The 15,212-nt window shown below is 41.6% G+C and overlaps 1 protein-coding gene across 3 annotated transcripts in view; it reads left to right on the forward strand.

Moving 5' to 3' along the window:
• The window catches only part of bahd1 (bromo adjacent homology domain containing 1), a 35,210-nt gene that overhangs the window by 9,707 nt on the left and 10,291 nt on the right, over nucleotides 1-15,212 (forward strand). For 2 of the 3 annotated variants that reach the window (XM_035168006.2, XM_035168004.2), the window contains exon 2: nucleotides 12,358-14,139. In XM_035168006.2, the coding sequence (XP_035023897.2) occupies nucleotides 12,489-14,139 (1,651 nt within the window). In that variant the 5' untranslated portion in view covers nucleotides 12,358-12,488. Of the gene's footprint in view, nucleotides 1-3,433; nucleotides 3,687-12,357; nucleotides 14,140-15,212 lie in introns of those variants that run through there. The other variant, XM_035168005.2, reaches the window with a different exon arrangement.

Consider the following 15,212-nt stretch of genomic DNA (forward strand, 5'->3'; position numbering starts at 1 on the left):
CTGACAAAATAAATGACCTGACAAACCTCATTGTTGAAGGTAACCAACGCCACTCTTCATGTCTTGGCTCAGTCTCACTGCTCTCCCAGTATAATGTTGGTACGAAGCTGGTAGAGACGAGAACCAGAGCCAAAGGGAGAGCGGATGTTGGACAGGTTGCCAGAAGCACAACTTCAAATGAGTGTTTATGTATGTTCTGTGTCTGGCAGACGTATAATGAGCAAATTTTTGCTAACAAGTTCGACATATACACTTGGAAGTGTTGTGTTTGTGTTCACAGCTTTTTCTGATCCCCTCAGGTTGAATACGAAAAGTTGTTTTAACGCTGGATGAAGGAAGTATTAAATATCTCCAGTAGTGAGGACAAAATGAACATGTGAGCGCACAATGAACATGTGAGCGCACAATGAACATGTGAGCGCACAGCAATTTTACACATCTGCTCTATGTCTGTAGTGTGAGTGACTGACTGAGTCAGTAAGTCACATCCATACTATGATAAAACCATCTCTTTCCACACAAGTACTTTGGCTCTCTAACGGAAAACACATATCACATGACCGCTCACCTACACTGGACATGCGTGCACAGATTGCTCGAATAGAAGCTTGTCTCCTTTGCATGTGAGCAGTTGTTTCAGCATTTAACTGCACAATAGCAAACCCAACAAGGTCAGCAACTCTTGTAATTAACCATGTTGCGTTCTGTATATGAAGCCGAGGAAAATGCTTGGTTGTTTTCTTCTGGTACGGGGTCATGTGATAGGAGCCTGACGAATCAGCGAAGGCTACGTCATGACTGCGGTTTTGAATGTCTACGTCATTGTTTGTAAACATTTCTGCCCATTCAGACTACAACGCGGCCCCAGAGTTTTCAAACTAAAACAGAGCTTCCAATCTTTTATGTTTTAGTGGCTCTAAAACTCTGGAGTAGTGTGGACACCAGGCGTATCTGTCATAGAGCTGATGTCTTTCAAATGAAAACACAGAAGTGTGAATGTAGCCTGAGTGAGTGAGTGAGTGAGTAAGTGGGTGAAGCCATTTTTTCACTGGTCAAAAAACCCACTAACACCCGCCAACATCTGGCTTTTATCTGCAGTGGGAATGGACACAATCAGCATTCACTCCGGGTCAAATGACTCTGCTCTACTCAGGTTTTTATCGGCTCTGGCTTTAAGCGGCAGTGATGGAAAAATTACAAACGGGTGAACATGAGAGGGGAGAGAGCACCTGAGCTTCTGGTGATGTTGAACATGACGCACCGGGCAATTGGAAAGGAGTCAATCGTCTTTTTTTAGCGGATGGGCCTACATAAAAAAAAAAAGCTGTCTACTTACTAATTTTGGTGTAAAAGAGGTATCGCTGAGTGGGTGAGTGCTTCCTGCTTGCGGGAGGCATTCAGTTGTCGTGGTCGTCTCTCTGCAGTGCGTTGCAGAGTGTGTTTATTGCAGAGCAGGTCAGCTCTCAGCAGTCTACACTCCCTCAGCTTGGTTCACTGCTCATGCCTCATTAACTCAACACACTCGGCTCGTTTACAGCTGTTAATTACACAGTGTAAAGCTGACGGCGGTGAGGACAATCCGCATTTATTCCAGTAAAGCTTGATTCTGACTTCACGCTAAATTGATAACCCGGTGCCTCTCCAAATTGGTTTGTTGTTAAAAGACGGAAACTGCTGCTTGGAGCAGATATTGAAGTTTTCTTGTAAATTGAACACCCACTGAGGGAGTCCATGGAGCTGAGCGGTCGTCATCGACTGCGTGAGCGTGCGCGCGTGTGTGTGTGCGTATGTATTTTGTGCACGTGTGTCACAACAGGCCAATCTTATCAGCAGCAGGCTTATAAATGAGGAGCTGGGACAGATCGCTCATCCATATTATTAGATTGCATGTGTCATTAAGAGAAAAGGATACAGTAAATGAGACTAATTAAGTGGGATACATGCTTCTATTTTCTGCTGTCATTAATCTGATGAGGAAAAAAAAAACAGTGGAATATTCCTTTAGGGATTCATATATTTGATATAGTGCTCATTAGTGACTTGACAGTGATCGTATACTTAATAACATTTATGTGGCTGTTGCACTGGGACTCCGTGTGCTCCATGACTTTATGATGTAGTCAATCACATTTTATAGTGTTAATTCTAGGGCTACAGCTTCCATTTTCATTATTGATTAATCTATAGTTTTCTTGATTAAAATGTCATCAAATAGTAACAAAAGCCCAATGAGACATCTTTACGTGTCCAAAATCTAAAGATATTCAGTGTGCTATCATAATAGTGTCAATGATAGTTTTAACTGCACATAGAGGGACTTAAGTGTGCTATTTACACAGGGAATTTATAATGATCTTATTATTTCTGCAATATCACCATATGGATTTTTAATATAGTGAGTCTAAGTGGGCGTGCAATCGCCTGCTATAATTGTCCCTAAGGACCCAGTTGGCTTTCCTTCATGAAAGTTATCTGTGTTTTATTCATAGGAGTTTGATGCTTGTTTTATGTATTTTCCTCACTATTAAGAGAAGAATATGATGTAATTTATCCTTTGATTGTTTATATTATGAAGTCATTAGAGGGTTGACTGTTATGGCTCATTAGAGTGTGTTTTATGCACAGACATACTTCTGTTATATTTCAGTAGGGAATTCAGTGAGTTTAAAGTTAGTTTAGAGTAATATCCGCATATGTTAACTCCCACAGGAGCTCTACTTTGTGTAGCAGGCAACAAGTGTATTATTCATCTTAGTGTACAGCTTATTTTCTATACAAGGCTCATTGTATGCACAGTGAGTGGTGTTACTTCTGTTATGTGTCAATATGGAGTGATTAAAGTTATGATACTGTAGTATTTTGATATAATGTAGCCCTAGTTTTTATAGTAGACAACCTGTGTTTCTATATTTCATCATAGTTTCAGCTTATTTTCTATATTCTCTCCTTGTTTGCCTCTTTATTAAGATCAAAATAATGAAGTACTTTAGTCTATGGTTGTGCATGTTACTGTATGGGCTCATAGACTATTTTAATAGTAATAAGACGGTTTAAAGTTATTTTACAGTTGTATCCTAATACAATATAGCTCTACTTTTTATAGTAGGCAACCGTTGTTGGTGTGTTGTTAATCATCTCGCACAGCTTATTCTCCTCCATTTCTCCTTGTTAAGTTCTGAGCATATTTTTGAATAACATCAGTAGAAAATAAATATTCCTCACTATATCACTGAAAGGTTTAGTTGATGTCTCTATTTTGAAGAAGTGGTCTTATTGGGAGGAGTTTGTTTTTGGCCCCTTGCTGCCAAAATAAACCCCAAATATTCCAATAATTGATCATATATTGATATTTTAGGACACGCTGCAGGAAACGCTGGATATGGAAGAATTCTGCGAAGTGTTGGAGTAGAGACAGAGTTTAGTCCCTGCAGGAGTATCACGCAGGGATGTCCCGGTGCATGTGAATGTGAATGCAGGCAGCGCATGGATATTATCTCCAGCATGCCACTTCGGAAGTAGGTCACCGCTCACCGATTTGTTCACCATGTCTCCAGCTACCGTGGGCTCCTCGCTCCGCGGATCCCTCTGCAGCTCCGCCGCCCCGCCGCGTGGAAACTGACCGAGGGAAGCGACTCAGGACGCGGACGCCGATGCTTTTTCCCCCGGATTCGGACCCGCACGGAAAGGTAACGACGATCCGCGGCTGTGGCTCCCGTCACAGTTGGAGAGACGGGGGTGGGGGGGTCGGTGCGTGTAGCCTGCGTGTAACTACTCGGGCTGTAGCCTTTACTCAAAAATAATGATAATCACAATAATGATCCACGATGGTTGTTATTGATATCAACCAGCGGCTCCGCGCGGACACGCACGCCGACATTGATCGAGGATGTCCGGGTGTTTCAGACTCGTTTCCCCGCTGTGGAGCTTTTCCTCCACTTCTCGTGTATCGCAGGCTGCGCGCTGTCACATCCACACTGTCCACCACCACCACCACCATGGCCAACTACAAGCTCCACCACACGCCTGCTTCCACACACACATCTGCCTTTAACTGCGTTTATATCTGAAATCCTCCACATCCAGAGGAGTGTGCGCGTGTGTGTGTGCATGGAGGTGGAGGAGGGAGGTGGTGTTGGTGGTGGATGATGGTTGGTGTTGGTGTTGGTGGTGTTAGGACTGTTGAGCTGCTGGTTTGCTCCAGGAAAGTGGAGTTGGTGATATGCACTATTATCTGAAGCTGCACACCAGCTGCCTCGGGGCTTACTTCCCCCGTGTGTGTGTGTGTTTGTGTGTGTGTGTCTGTGTGTGTGTGTGTGTCTGTGTGTGTGTGTCATGATGACAGCTCCACACCATGTCCTTCTTCTCAGTAAGTGTGTGTGTGTGTGACAGTCAGGCAACCTCCTCCTCTTCCTCCTCCTCTTCCTCTGTCCTGCTCCTGATACACGCCACAGTCAGTTAACATGCCATCAGCAGGAGAGGGTGATAATTTTGGGTCATGGATTAATCTCTCTCTAAGTAGCTTTTATGTGTCAGTCATGCTCCATTTACTTTGGGTTGCATTACGTTTACGACACGTCTTTCCATTTCATCTTCTCCCCGGCTCCCACCATGAGCGTCAGGACCCTTGAAAGGTCACAGGGTAAATCTGAAGCTTCACATGAATATTTAAAGCATAAAAAGAAATTGGGTTGGACAATAAAACTAATAACTAAGGCAGTATAATATTCTTCTTTAGCAATACAACCAAAGTTCAATATATTGATTTAATGCTTATTGTGAGGAGGTATAATACATCATTGATCTACCTCTGATTTCTTAAATGTTTGGTTGATTGTCTTTCTCTGCTCATAAAGAAGAGTGTAAAACCCTAAACTTTACCCATGAGCAAAACGGGTTTTTAAACTTAAACGTGACATTTATCATGATAAATTATCGATATAGACTAATATGACATTTTAAAATCTTGATATAAATGTCCATATAAGGCCTGATGCATACGGAACTACAGTCAGTTAAGGTGCCATCAGGAGAAGAGACAGAGACTGCCAGAATTATCACCAAGTAGCTTTTATGTGTCAGTTATGCTCCATTTACTTTGCATTACGTTTAAGTAAGCGTGGTTTTACTCCGTGTAAATTAAGGACAATAATTATCTTCTCATTGGTTCCCAACACGAGTGTCAAGGCACTAAGAAGGGCCCCACAGGATAATTAAAAGCACACATCAGAAAAAAGAGCAACTACTGGGCAATAAAACAATATGACTTGTTAGTCTTTACGGCTCATGTCATTCATATATTAATGTGTTTAATATTATATATAAACAGAGGAGCAGCAGTTCAATGTTTTATCTTGTTGACATGGAGCTCATTCGAACGATTGTATATAGTTCTGGTTAATTTAACTTAGTGCAAACAATGCAATGTCATTTATATGCTCTACACATGTTTTGGAGTTAGTTTTAAACCCATGGATATATTGCTTATGCATTGTTTAAGCACAGTGAGGAGGTTTATTCATTATTTAATACATTAACAATAATCTACCTCACATTTGTAAAATGTTTGAAAGTGTTTGTCATTCTTGTCATTCATTTTTAAGCTTTATATTTTTGACCATATCTCCAAGCCCTAAGAACAAACCTGTTTAACAAAATTGTGTTTTTTGTATCTTATCTATATTTAGTTATATTTAGCTATAGTTACTTTGCAGACTAAGATTCGACATTCAAAACATTTAATACACTTTAAAAATTTGATTCATTGTTATTAATGAAACTGCTCCGAAGTGTATAAAATAACTCAAATTTGCTCCAGGCTAACAAGCTGTAAGATATAAATGCTGCTAACAGGATCAGTGATAAATAACAAAAGATTCTGTGATGTCTGTATAGATTCTCAGTCATTCAGGTCACGGTACCTTCAGGGGTTTCACATGAGCACATAACTAACTGGACCTGTGTTTCTTGAAGTCCTTTCACCTCTCATACAAGAGGCTTCTGGGAAACGTCAGGAAACACAAGCAGCTCCTGTTGCCTGTGTACACATGTACAACTCCTGAAGGCCCGAAAAAGTTAATTCATCAAGTATTTCAGAAGGGAAAAGTGAATTATTAAGCAAAAGTCTGAAAGGGAGAAACATGTTTCTGATTCTGTCTTATCAGAAAAGGTTTTGTGATGCAACGATTTCAACGCTTAACCATCTACAAAACAAAATGATGCTTCAGAGACGTCATCTTGTCCCATTTCTTTAACACGCCTGTGCTGTAGCTGCTGTTTAAGTTTATGTACAGGGAACAAATATGAGCCACGTTCCACTTTTTGAGCTTTACCATCTAAAAAATAATCAGTAAAATGATGCTTTTAACCAGTAATCAGTGGTTGTCCCTAGAAGGTTTATTCACTCCTGTTACAAATGTACAAATGTACAATAAATGTTGGGGCTTTTAAGAACCTGTATTTCTGCTGGTGCGTGTGCGGCTGTGCATAAGTGTGTAGTGCTCCTGAACAAGAGCCCTGTTTACAGTTGATTTTCTTAACAATGAATTTTAACCTAAAAATCCCTCCTGAGTTTGTGGTGTCATCGTGGTGAGCGTCCAGCCGCGGGGAAATCATGACGCTCCTCAATGAGCTCTTGTCTTTTCCGTCCTGCACGCTTGTCTTATTCAAATGAAGCAACTTGATTTGATATCTGCAGACAGGAGCTCAATGTGAGGCTCCTTCTGTCCTCTCGTTATCTGGAAATTAAATTTCTCTCTCATGGATTGCATTTCACGGTTCACAGAGTCCTTCGGCAGTAAGGGCAGACTGAGATGGTTTGAAAATGTCCAGTCAGATCGCTGCGTCCACTCCAGAGTCGAGCTGCGTTTGTATTTTTAGTTCCATTCAACTCCCGCTGTGTTCTCAGTTGTTTTAAGAGCGCATTAAAATGCTTCAATAGAGACACAGAGTTATATTCAGGTTTTAGAAAGATCCTGGACAAGCTTCACAGTCATTTTACTTTAGGCAGACACGATTATTGTTACTGAAAGACAGGAAAAATGTAAGAAAATAAAACTGGCTCTGTTTGCTCCTTGTAGTTGAAGCACTGTAAGAAAACCCACAGTAAGTTTTGGGTTTTACAGCCCCTCATTAAATGTTACATCATAACAGGTTGTCATAGCTGTTTAGTGAATCTGTTATTTAACTGTGCTAAATATTATACTTGAATTTGTGTGTTTTATTGAGTCATAACTATTCATCATTGTCTCTTGCCTTATTTAGAATACAGTTTTTATGACTGTTAACAGTATCACACTGTGGGGATAGAGACAACTTATGATAGAGTGTAAAAAGATTTTACACACAATTATGCACACACACAGGTTTGCACAGCTATAACTATAAGGACTTTGCATTGACTTCCATTCATTGTGGACCCCGTAACCAAAACCATATCCTTAAACTTAACCATAACCAATTCATGCATAACTCGAACCTTAGCCTAACCACAATTCACATCTTACCCCAACCTTAACCGAGACCTCAGAAATTACCAAAAAGCTTTGGTCCCCATGAGGTCTACTGGTCCTGACAGGGTCAGTTTTTGTGTTGGAAAATGTCCTAAAGATGCAACCAAAATGAGAACAAACACACACATCTACACACGTAGACATGTACAGTACATACACTCCCCTTTACTGCTCGTCTATAATCACCTAAAGCCCAGTCGCAGCTATAAGTGGCTCACTGATAAATACAGATGACATTTCCACATGACGTGATGTGATTTATAAAAAGAAACATCAGTAAGGGCAAGAACATAATTTGCGTTATAGGTATATAAGAGCAGGTGTTAAGGGTTTGAACCTGATGGTCTGCTGTGGCTTCTGTGTGTTTTTGTATTGTATGTTTTTTGCTTCCATGCCCAGGTCTGTTTCACTCAAAGTCAGATGGGATTGACTCTGTCCCTCCCACAACGCTCACAGGATAAACACCCTGGATGGATGTATGGTTGGGTGGGTGGATGGATGGATGGATGGATGGATGTATGGTTGGTTGGTTGGTTGGTTGGTTGGTTGGTTGGGTGGGTGGGTGGCTGGATGTGTCACATGTTTCAATCAACTCCAGTCTGCTGCAGTCAGTAGTAGCTTTGTTGCTGTCACTTTTGCCCTGATATGGAATATATATAACTGTATGTTTCTCACTATCAGGACACACATGGATCAAAATACTATTGCATTTCCTTCAAAATAAAACCATTGAACTGGTGAATGGTTCCCACAAACTCCTTCCTCTAAAGCTCTGCACTTGTGGATCATATCATTTATTTCTGTGGTGTTACCTTCCTACTGTCTTATATGTATACTGTGTACACGAGTCCGTGTCTTAAAACAGTCGATTACTGGATGACTTGAACTTAACATGGACTAAACAGAACATTTAAACATGTAACTTTTAGGCTCTAAGAAAGTGTGAGAGGCATTTGCACAATTTTTGACAATTAAAAGCCAGAGGCAACAATTTGCAGCTTAAACAATATTTAAATAACACACTAAACTCTGTTTGCATTATATTGTAATATTTCCTACAGTTTGAAGGAGGTGTATGGATTATTTCATAGACTTAAAGTAGAGCCCATTTGCTGTAGTAGAAGGATTTGACAAAAATATGCCATGAGATGCTTGAAATTTTTCCCTTGAAAATGGACAAAGAGGTATTATTATACCAACCTGGGCAGATATAAATATGCATGTAAGCAGTGCGTTAAAGAAATTAGTTACCTTATTGATCTTGTACATTTTGCATCAGTCATTATTGGAACCAACTAATTTTTGAGGGAGTGGTTGTGAAAGCTGGAGGGTTTTCCGGGTCAAGAGTCACTTAATATATAAGAATGGCTCGTGTTCACTTATTTCTTGGAGGTCAAGTGGAGTAATTGTGTTTCAGTCGAGCCGCAGCGAGAAGGACGATGATCCATCTTTTCATGCTCTACGCAGGAGTGTCATTGCATAAAGGTCACAGGCAGTTGATTCATCAGTTCCTTTAAAGGTTTTTCTCTCGGTGACGTGTGTTTTCTGTGTTGAGAGAGCAGAGAAATGGACACCTGTGAAGTGCAGACGTTCAATCTTATTTGCTTCTCTTATGATATGGCTGCTGTAGATGTTTTGATTCACTCTGTTCCCGCTTGTGGACATGGTGTGTTTCTGCCTGTAGTTATGGTGAAACCCAGATCAGATTAGAAGTCAGTTCATTTCAAAAATGTTTGTTGCCCTTTTGACCTCATAGACAAACGAAACATACAAGCTTTAGACCCCTTCATAATTTTTGCACATTTAGTTTCTTGAATAAAATTGTACTTTCTTGATTCTTGTTGTTCTGGGTTTGTACCCTCATCGTTGAATGCACTTATTGTAAGTCGCTTTGGATAAAAGCGTCAGCTAAATGTAATGTAATGAATAATTAATTAAGAAATAGCATGAAACTACCATTTTCAAATACTGTATATAAAGATGGACAACAAGACAGCTTCGTAAACAGGTTTTGAAAACCGTAAACAGTTTGGTTTTAAACAGGCTTGTGTATCAGTGGGAGCTTCCTACCACGGCTCCTTCCCCCAATCTCTGTTGTGTAGAGTCTGTCTCCAAATATACAAGATGGCAGCGCTCGTTTTCAGGATATCATGGCTTCATTTATGGATAGTTGATGGAAGTGGAGATGCGTCATTCATCTTTATGATCTACACTCAAAAACATGTTTATTAAAAAACAAAAATTCAACAATCAAAAACTAAAATCTTTAATTGACAAAACAAAAGTATTCAATATTCCAACACTTAATTCAGTAGCAGGTATTAATAAGGTCATTGACTTGTCCCTAAGTCTCGACTGTATGCTTCAGGTCGCCGTCGTGCTGCCTCAGTTTCATGTCGTTTGGATGTTAGAGCAGGTTTTCCTCAAGGACCTCTCCTTATGCCTTTGCCCTGATCTAAGCCTCTTCACCATTTTATCACTGAGGTCTACAGAGAGTTTCTTTTTTCTTCATGGCTTACTTTTTGCTGACATCCAGTGTGAATTATGGAAATTCCGATGCACAGGTGTGTGCCTTCCTAAACTCTGTCTAATCAATTCAGTTTGTCGCAGGTGGAGCAGGATGCACCTGACCCCAGTTGCCACAAGCAAAAAGGTCTGAATACTGTTATAAATGAGAGTCTGTTTTTAGCAAAAAATTCGAAAAACATCTTTTATTTTAGATCGATGGGCCAAAAAGGACGACTTTATCCATCTCACATGAAAGGTATACCATGCAGGATGGCTTATAAAGACACCTTTAATTCATTACACCTTCTCCCCGGCTGACGAGAGGGAGCGGCGTTAGCAAGAACAAAGCCGTGAATCAGAGGAACGTACACCTCCTGAACCTTCACACAACCCTTTAGGAAGGTGCCAAAGGTGCAGGATTTTGTGTGAATGCAGCCACAGTGCACACTTCTTCGTGTGTGTGTGTGTGTGTGTGTGTGTGTGTGTGTGTGTGTCTGTGTGTGTCTGTGTGTGTCTGTGTGTGTCTGTGTGTGTCTGTGTGTGTGCGTGTAGCTGAGCCCTGCCCTCGTTTGAACATCTTTATACATCCATGACAGAGAGCAGAGGAAAGACACAGAGGCAGCAATATTACTATGGGGCCATTTTCTCAATCTTTCTGTGTGTAATCAGAATTGTGAATGTGTAAAATAATCTCCAAATGTGTAATGAGATTTGTGAAGGTGTACATGGATCTGCAAATCTGTATTTAGAATGTGTGTGTGTCTAAATAGATTTTAAAATGTGTAAAAAAATCTTCTAATCCGTATTTAAAATCTGTGTGTATGTGTGTGTGTGTGTAATCAGATTTGCAATTATGTACAAAACAAATGCCCAAATATGTTTACAGAATCTGTGTGTGCATTATTGGATGTGTACATGTGTAAATAAATATCTAAAAATAGGTATTCAGAATACACATTTATTGATCTCATTACACATTTGTAGATTATTTTACACATGCACAAATCTGATTACACACAGACGGATTGAGACTCATATTTGTCAATAGTTTTGCTACAATAATGGCCCCATAACATAACCTGGTATTAAAGAGTCACAGCCCTATGCACTATTATTGGCTGGGAACTTCACGCCCACTGCCCAAAGGCTGTAGCTCAAAAATGTCCCGAACACAGCAAAAATAAGGAGAAACTGAGAAAATACAGACAGACTCTCTGCAGAAAAATTCCCTGCCACACATTTATAATTGGTCTTAAGAATAGACTTTATATACAAATGGACGTAGACTCCGGGTCTGGAAAATGAAGCCAATACGAAAGTCTGTATGAAAGTGTCTGTAAACATGTTCATTAAGAGTTTATGGTCTCAATCGCTAGTTTCAAGTCTTGTTCTTTACAACATGTTGTTCAAAAACCTAGATGGCGCTGGACAAAATGCCAAACTCAGTCCACAAACAGGTCAATGACTTTGCGGCGGGTTTCCACTTGGTCATAAGTGTTGATTGAAATGGATTATTTTTGAATGACTATCATGTGTTTTTTTCCTCTAAAATACTACATAGCAATACTGTCTAAATACCTTGTGAAGACACAGTATTTTCTCCCTTGAGGTCAAACGCTCTTCAGTCTTGTCATGTTTAATCTAATTGCCTTCTCTTTGCGAAGCTCAGCAGTACTTGTGGAAATTAGCTGCAGGCTGCATTGAAGCCTTTGGTAAAAAATGAAACTGGTTTGGCATCGTGAATTTGAGATTCAAATCTATTCTGAAAGAATCCATCATATCAGGCATTATAAAATGACCTGAATGCCCGTTCTTGTTCGGTGCCTGTGTGTTTTTGCTGTGAGTGGGTTGTAATGTTTGGCTTGTGGTGGATTGTATGAGTCAGTAATGTGCTTCTCCATGGGTTCAAGAAGCTGACAATTGTCTTTATTGATACAAAGGATGAAAAATCTGTAGTTTTTTAAATATTTTTTGTTGCAATCTTAAATCAAAGCATGCAGAAGCTACAACACAAATAATATTTCAGGATCTAAGACAGTCAGGAAAAATGGGAAAGAAGCTGGAGTGCATGTGATCCTATAGTCTAAAACATAACAAACTATAATGTGCTCTTTATCACAGTTTCTCCTGCTTCCTGTGTCTGCTTTGCATTTGCATGTTAAGGAGAAGGGTTGTCTAAGTGGTCTTATTCTCCGGGGACCTGGAAATTGACAGCAAACTAAGTAAAACCGGTTGTTAAATAATGCATCAGAAGATCCTGTCTCTTACATTAAGTCACTCTCAGATTCTACAAAAGTGAAGTCTGTGTGGTTCAATGTCTGATCTGTGTCTCCCTCCCTAGAGAGTGTATGGACTCATCTGATGATCCATGATGATGTTCAGTGAAGGCCTTTTCTGAGCTGGAGCACGCCGTCGCAGGACCCTGTGGATGAAGAGGAGAAGGTGGTGTATCTGCTCGCGGACGCTGAGACCATGGTGAAAGCTCAGCGGAGCCAGTCATTGAAATGTGGACAGCGCCAGAAGGAGAAGGGATGCAAGGAAAAGGGAGAAGGTGTGCTGAAGGGGAAAGAAAGAAAGATTGAGCTGAAAGGGAAGAAAAAGAACGATAAGAAAGAGTCCCACCGGAGTAGGAGGAAGACGCTGGTTGTGGGCGATGGAGATGCACTGGACTGTTGCGTCCTGCTCACCCGTCTGGAGGAGAAAGCAGTTGTGTGTAAAGAAAAGTACGCACCAAAATCTGGGAAACAAAAGAGCGATAAAAGCATGAAGAAGCTGCACTCCAGCTCCATTCAAAGAAGGACCAAATCTGGACTAAAGAAAACATCCACAGCCAATCAACAAGCACTGGAACCAAAAATCAACCAATCTGACGCCTTACTCATGTTGCCCACATCTGTCCCTGAGCCCCGCAGGCGGAGGATGGCCTCTCTCAATGCCGAGGCTGTCAACAGCCTGCTGCTCTACAGAGACAGCCCTGCAACGTCAAATGTCATGAAGAAACAGCAGGCTTCTACTGAAGATCCAGCTAGAGATAGTCTCGCTAAAACTGAACACAGAGATCATAAAACCAAAAAGGTTTCATCAGGAGGGAAAGCGACACTAAAAGAAAAACCTAAAAGACAGAAGCGGTCGTCATTGGAAGCGCTTAACATTGACTGGCTGAGCTTGCTCACGCCAACCCCTCGGCGTAAAGCAGGTCTCACCGCTGCAACTCTGCTCAAACTCACTAGTGCCCCTTACGGAACCAAACGGCAGAAGAAGTCAGAGGCCAAGCCAGGGAGCGGCGTTGAAGCCGCAGCAGCTACGACTCAGGTTGAGGTTAGCGGTAAACCGTTGTGTAAAGGGGCAACGCAGACCAAAAGAACAATGCATCCCGAACACGAGGAGCAACTAAAGCACAGACAACAGGGTACAGAGGATCCGGTTCATTCCCAGCTGGGCCCCAACATCCAGGGATGCTGCAGTTTATGTAAGACAGAAGCTTTGGATCCCGAGTGGAAAGATGCCACAGGGGGGCAGGAGTGTCTCAGGCACGCTCTCCATTGTGGCTCCGCTCTGGGATTCTCCTTAAAAACAATCAAAGAGGAGCAGGTGGACACCAAGGTGTCCTCCTGCTACTGCTGCTCCCAGGAGAGGTGCGTCGAGTACTGTCACAGACTGGCCCTCTTCCTGGAGGACAAGACCTTCAAGGAACCCGAGGACGGCTCGCTGGCCGACGTGTTCCACCACCATCATCACCACCATCATCACCACCATCACCATCTGCAGCCTCCTCATTCTGTCGCCCACCCAGCAGCCATAACCATCAGCCCGCACACTTACACCTGTTTCCCCGGCTACTACGTCCACTTCAGCCACCCGGACCCCTCCCCCTCACCCGAGACGCCCCTCGCTTTATGCCCAAGGAGTGGCAAGAGACCCAAATTACGCCCCAGCACAAGTCCGCAGCCCTCAGGGAACAGCCATCCGGTGTACTGCTGCACCTCGGTGGAAGCGTGCTACGGAGAGCCCTGCAGGATCAACAGCTACTCCACGTATAGCAGTGTGATTCCAGCCATCACCAGAGGGGGGTGCTCCTTTGGCCCCACAGACTGCACAAACTGTAACCGTGGCATCAAGAGAGGTGAGTGGACAGGAGGATTATATGACAAGGTTTTTCTTTTTGATTGTTTCCGGCAGAGTAGTTGATTTAATACACAGGTATCTATTCTGATGGGTATAAATGAAAAAAAATTCTTGTTTGTCTCATCTTATGAAACAAGGTGTGATTTTATAGTAAGTGCAAATTATGTAGAAATGGTTATGTTCGCTGGTGTAGAACAGAGATCTGATTGAATGGGCAAATTTAGTGTTGAGCTGTTAGAAAATCGGGAGGCTTGCAAGAGACAGATTATAAACCAATAATGTTCAAAACCACTGCAACAGTGGCTGAGATATTTTATTCCCTATAAGAAGTCAAGTTCAAAAGTACCAGATTCTATTGTGTGTATTTCCCATAATGCAACTCAGTGGTATCTTTTGTTAGACTTCCCCACACCAATAAATACCCAGGTTTTTCAAACGACATACCCTCAGTTTATAACAATGATTTTTTTTCTAAACAATTCATAGTTTAATAAGTCTGAATTTATATAACCCATCATCAGGCTTACTTCCACAGGTTGATTAGTTCTCCCCATGATGAGCAAACTGAAATTCATGTGTTCAATCAGAGGTTGCTTAAAGAAACATAGCAGGTTTTCCTAATAAGAGTTTAATACTCATTTTGGTTCTAAGATTATGTTATTCACACTTTCCTCTTTAATCTGGCTGCCTACGCAGATCAATGTGCGGAGAATAGCTTTTATTTCTCGTTTCCTATTTAGAAATGTTTCTTAAGTGGGAAGTAACAAGTAATAGGGCGAGACCTATTTTGTCTCAGCTTGTCACTGGACAGGGAACATGAATACTGAGCAGTTAAAATACTAATGAGCTAAATGTACAGTCAGAGACATGAAGCAGGACAGGAAGACTAGTGGGTGTGTGCCTCTCCCCGTCTCTCTCTCTCTCTCTTCCTCTCTCTCAACCTCTCTCTAAACATCTCTCTATCTCCCTCCACCTCTCTCTCTCTCTCTCTCCCTCTCCACCTCTCCCTGTCTCTCTGTACCTCTCTCTCTCTCCACCTCCCCCTGTCTCTCTCTCTCTCTTCACCTGTCT

The sequence above is a fragment of the Hippoglossus stenolepis genome, chromosome 10, assembly GCF_022539355.2.
Source record: "Hippoglossus stenolepis isolate QCI-W04-F060 chromosome 10, HSTE1.2, whole genome shotgun sequence".
Classification (NCBI taxonomy): Eukaryota; Metazoa; Chordata; class Actinopteri; order Pleuronectiformes; family Pleuronectidae; genus Hippoglossus; species Hippoglossus stenolepis.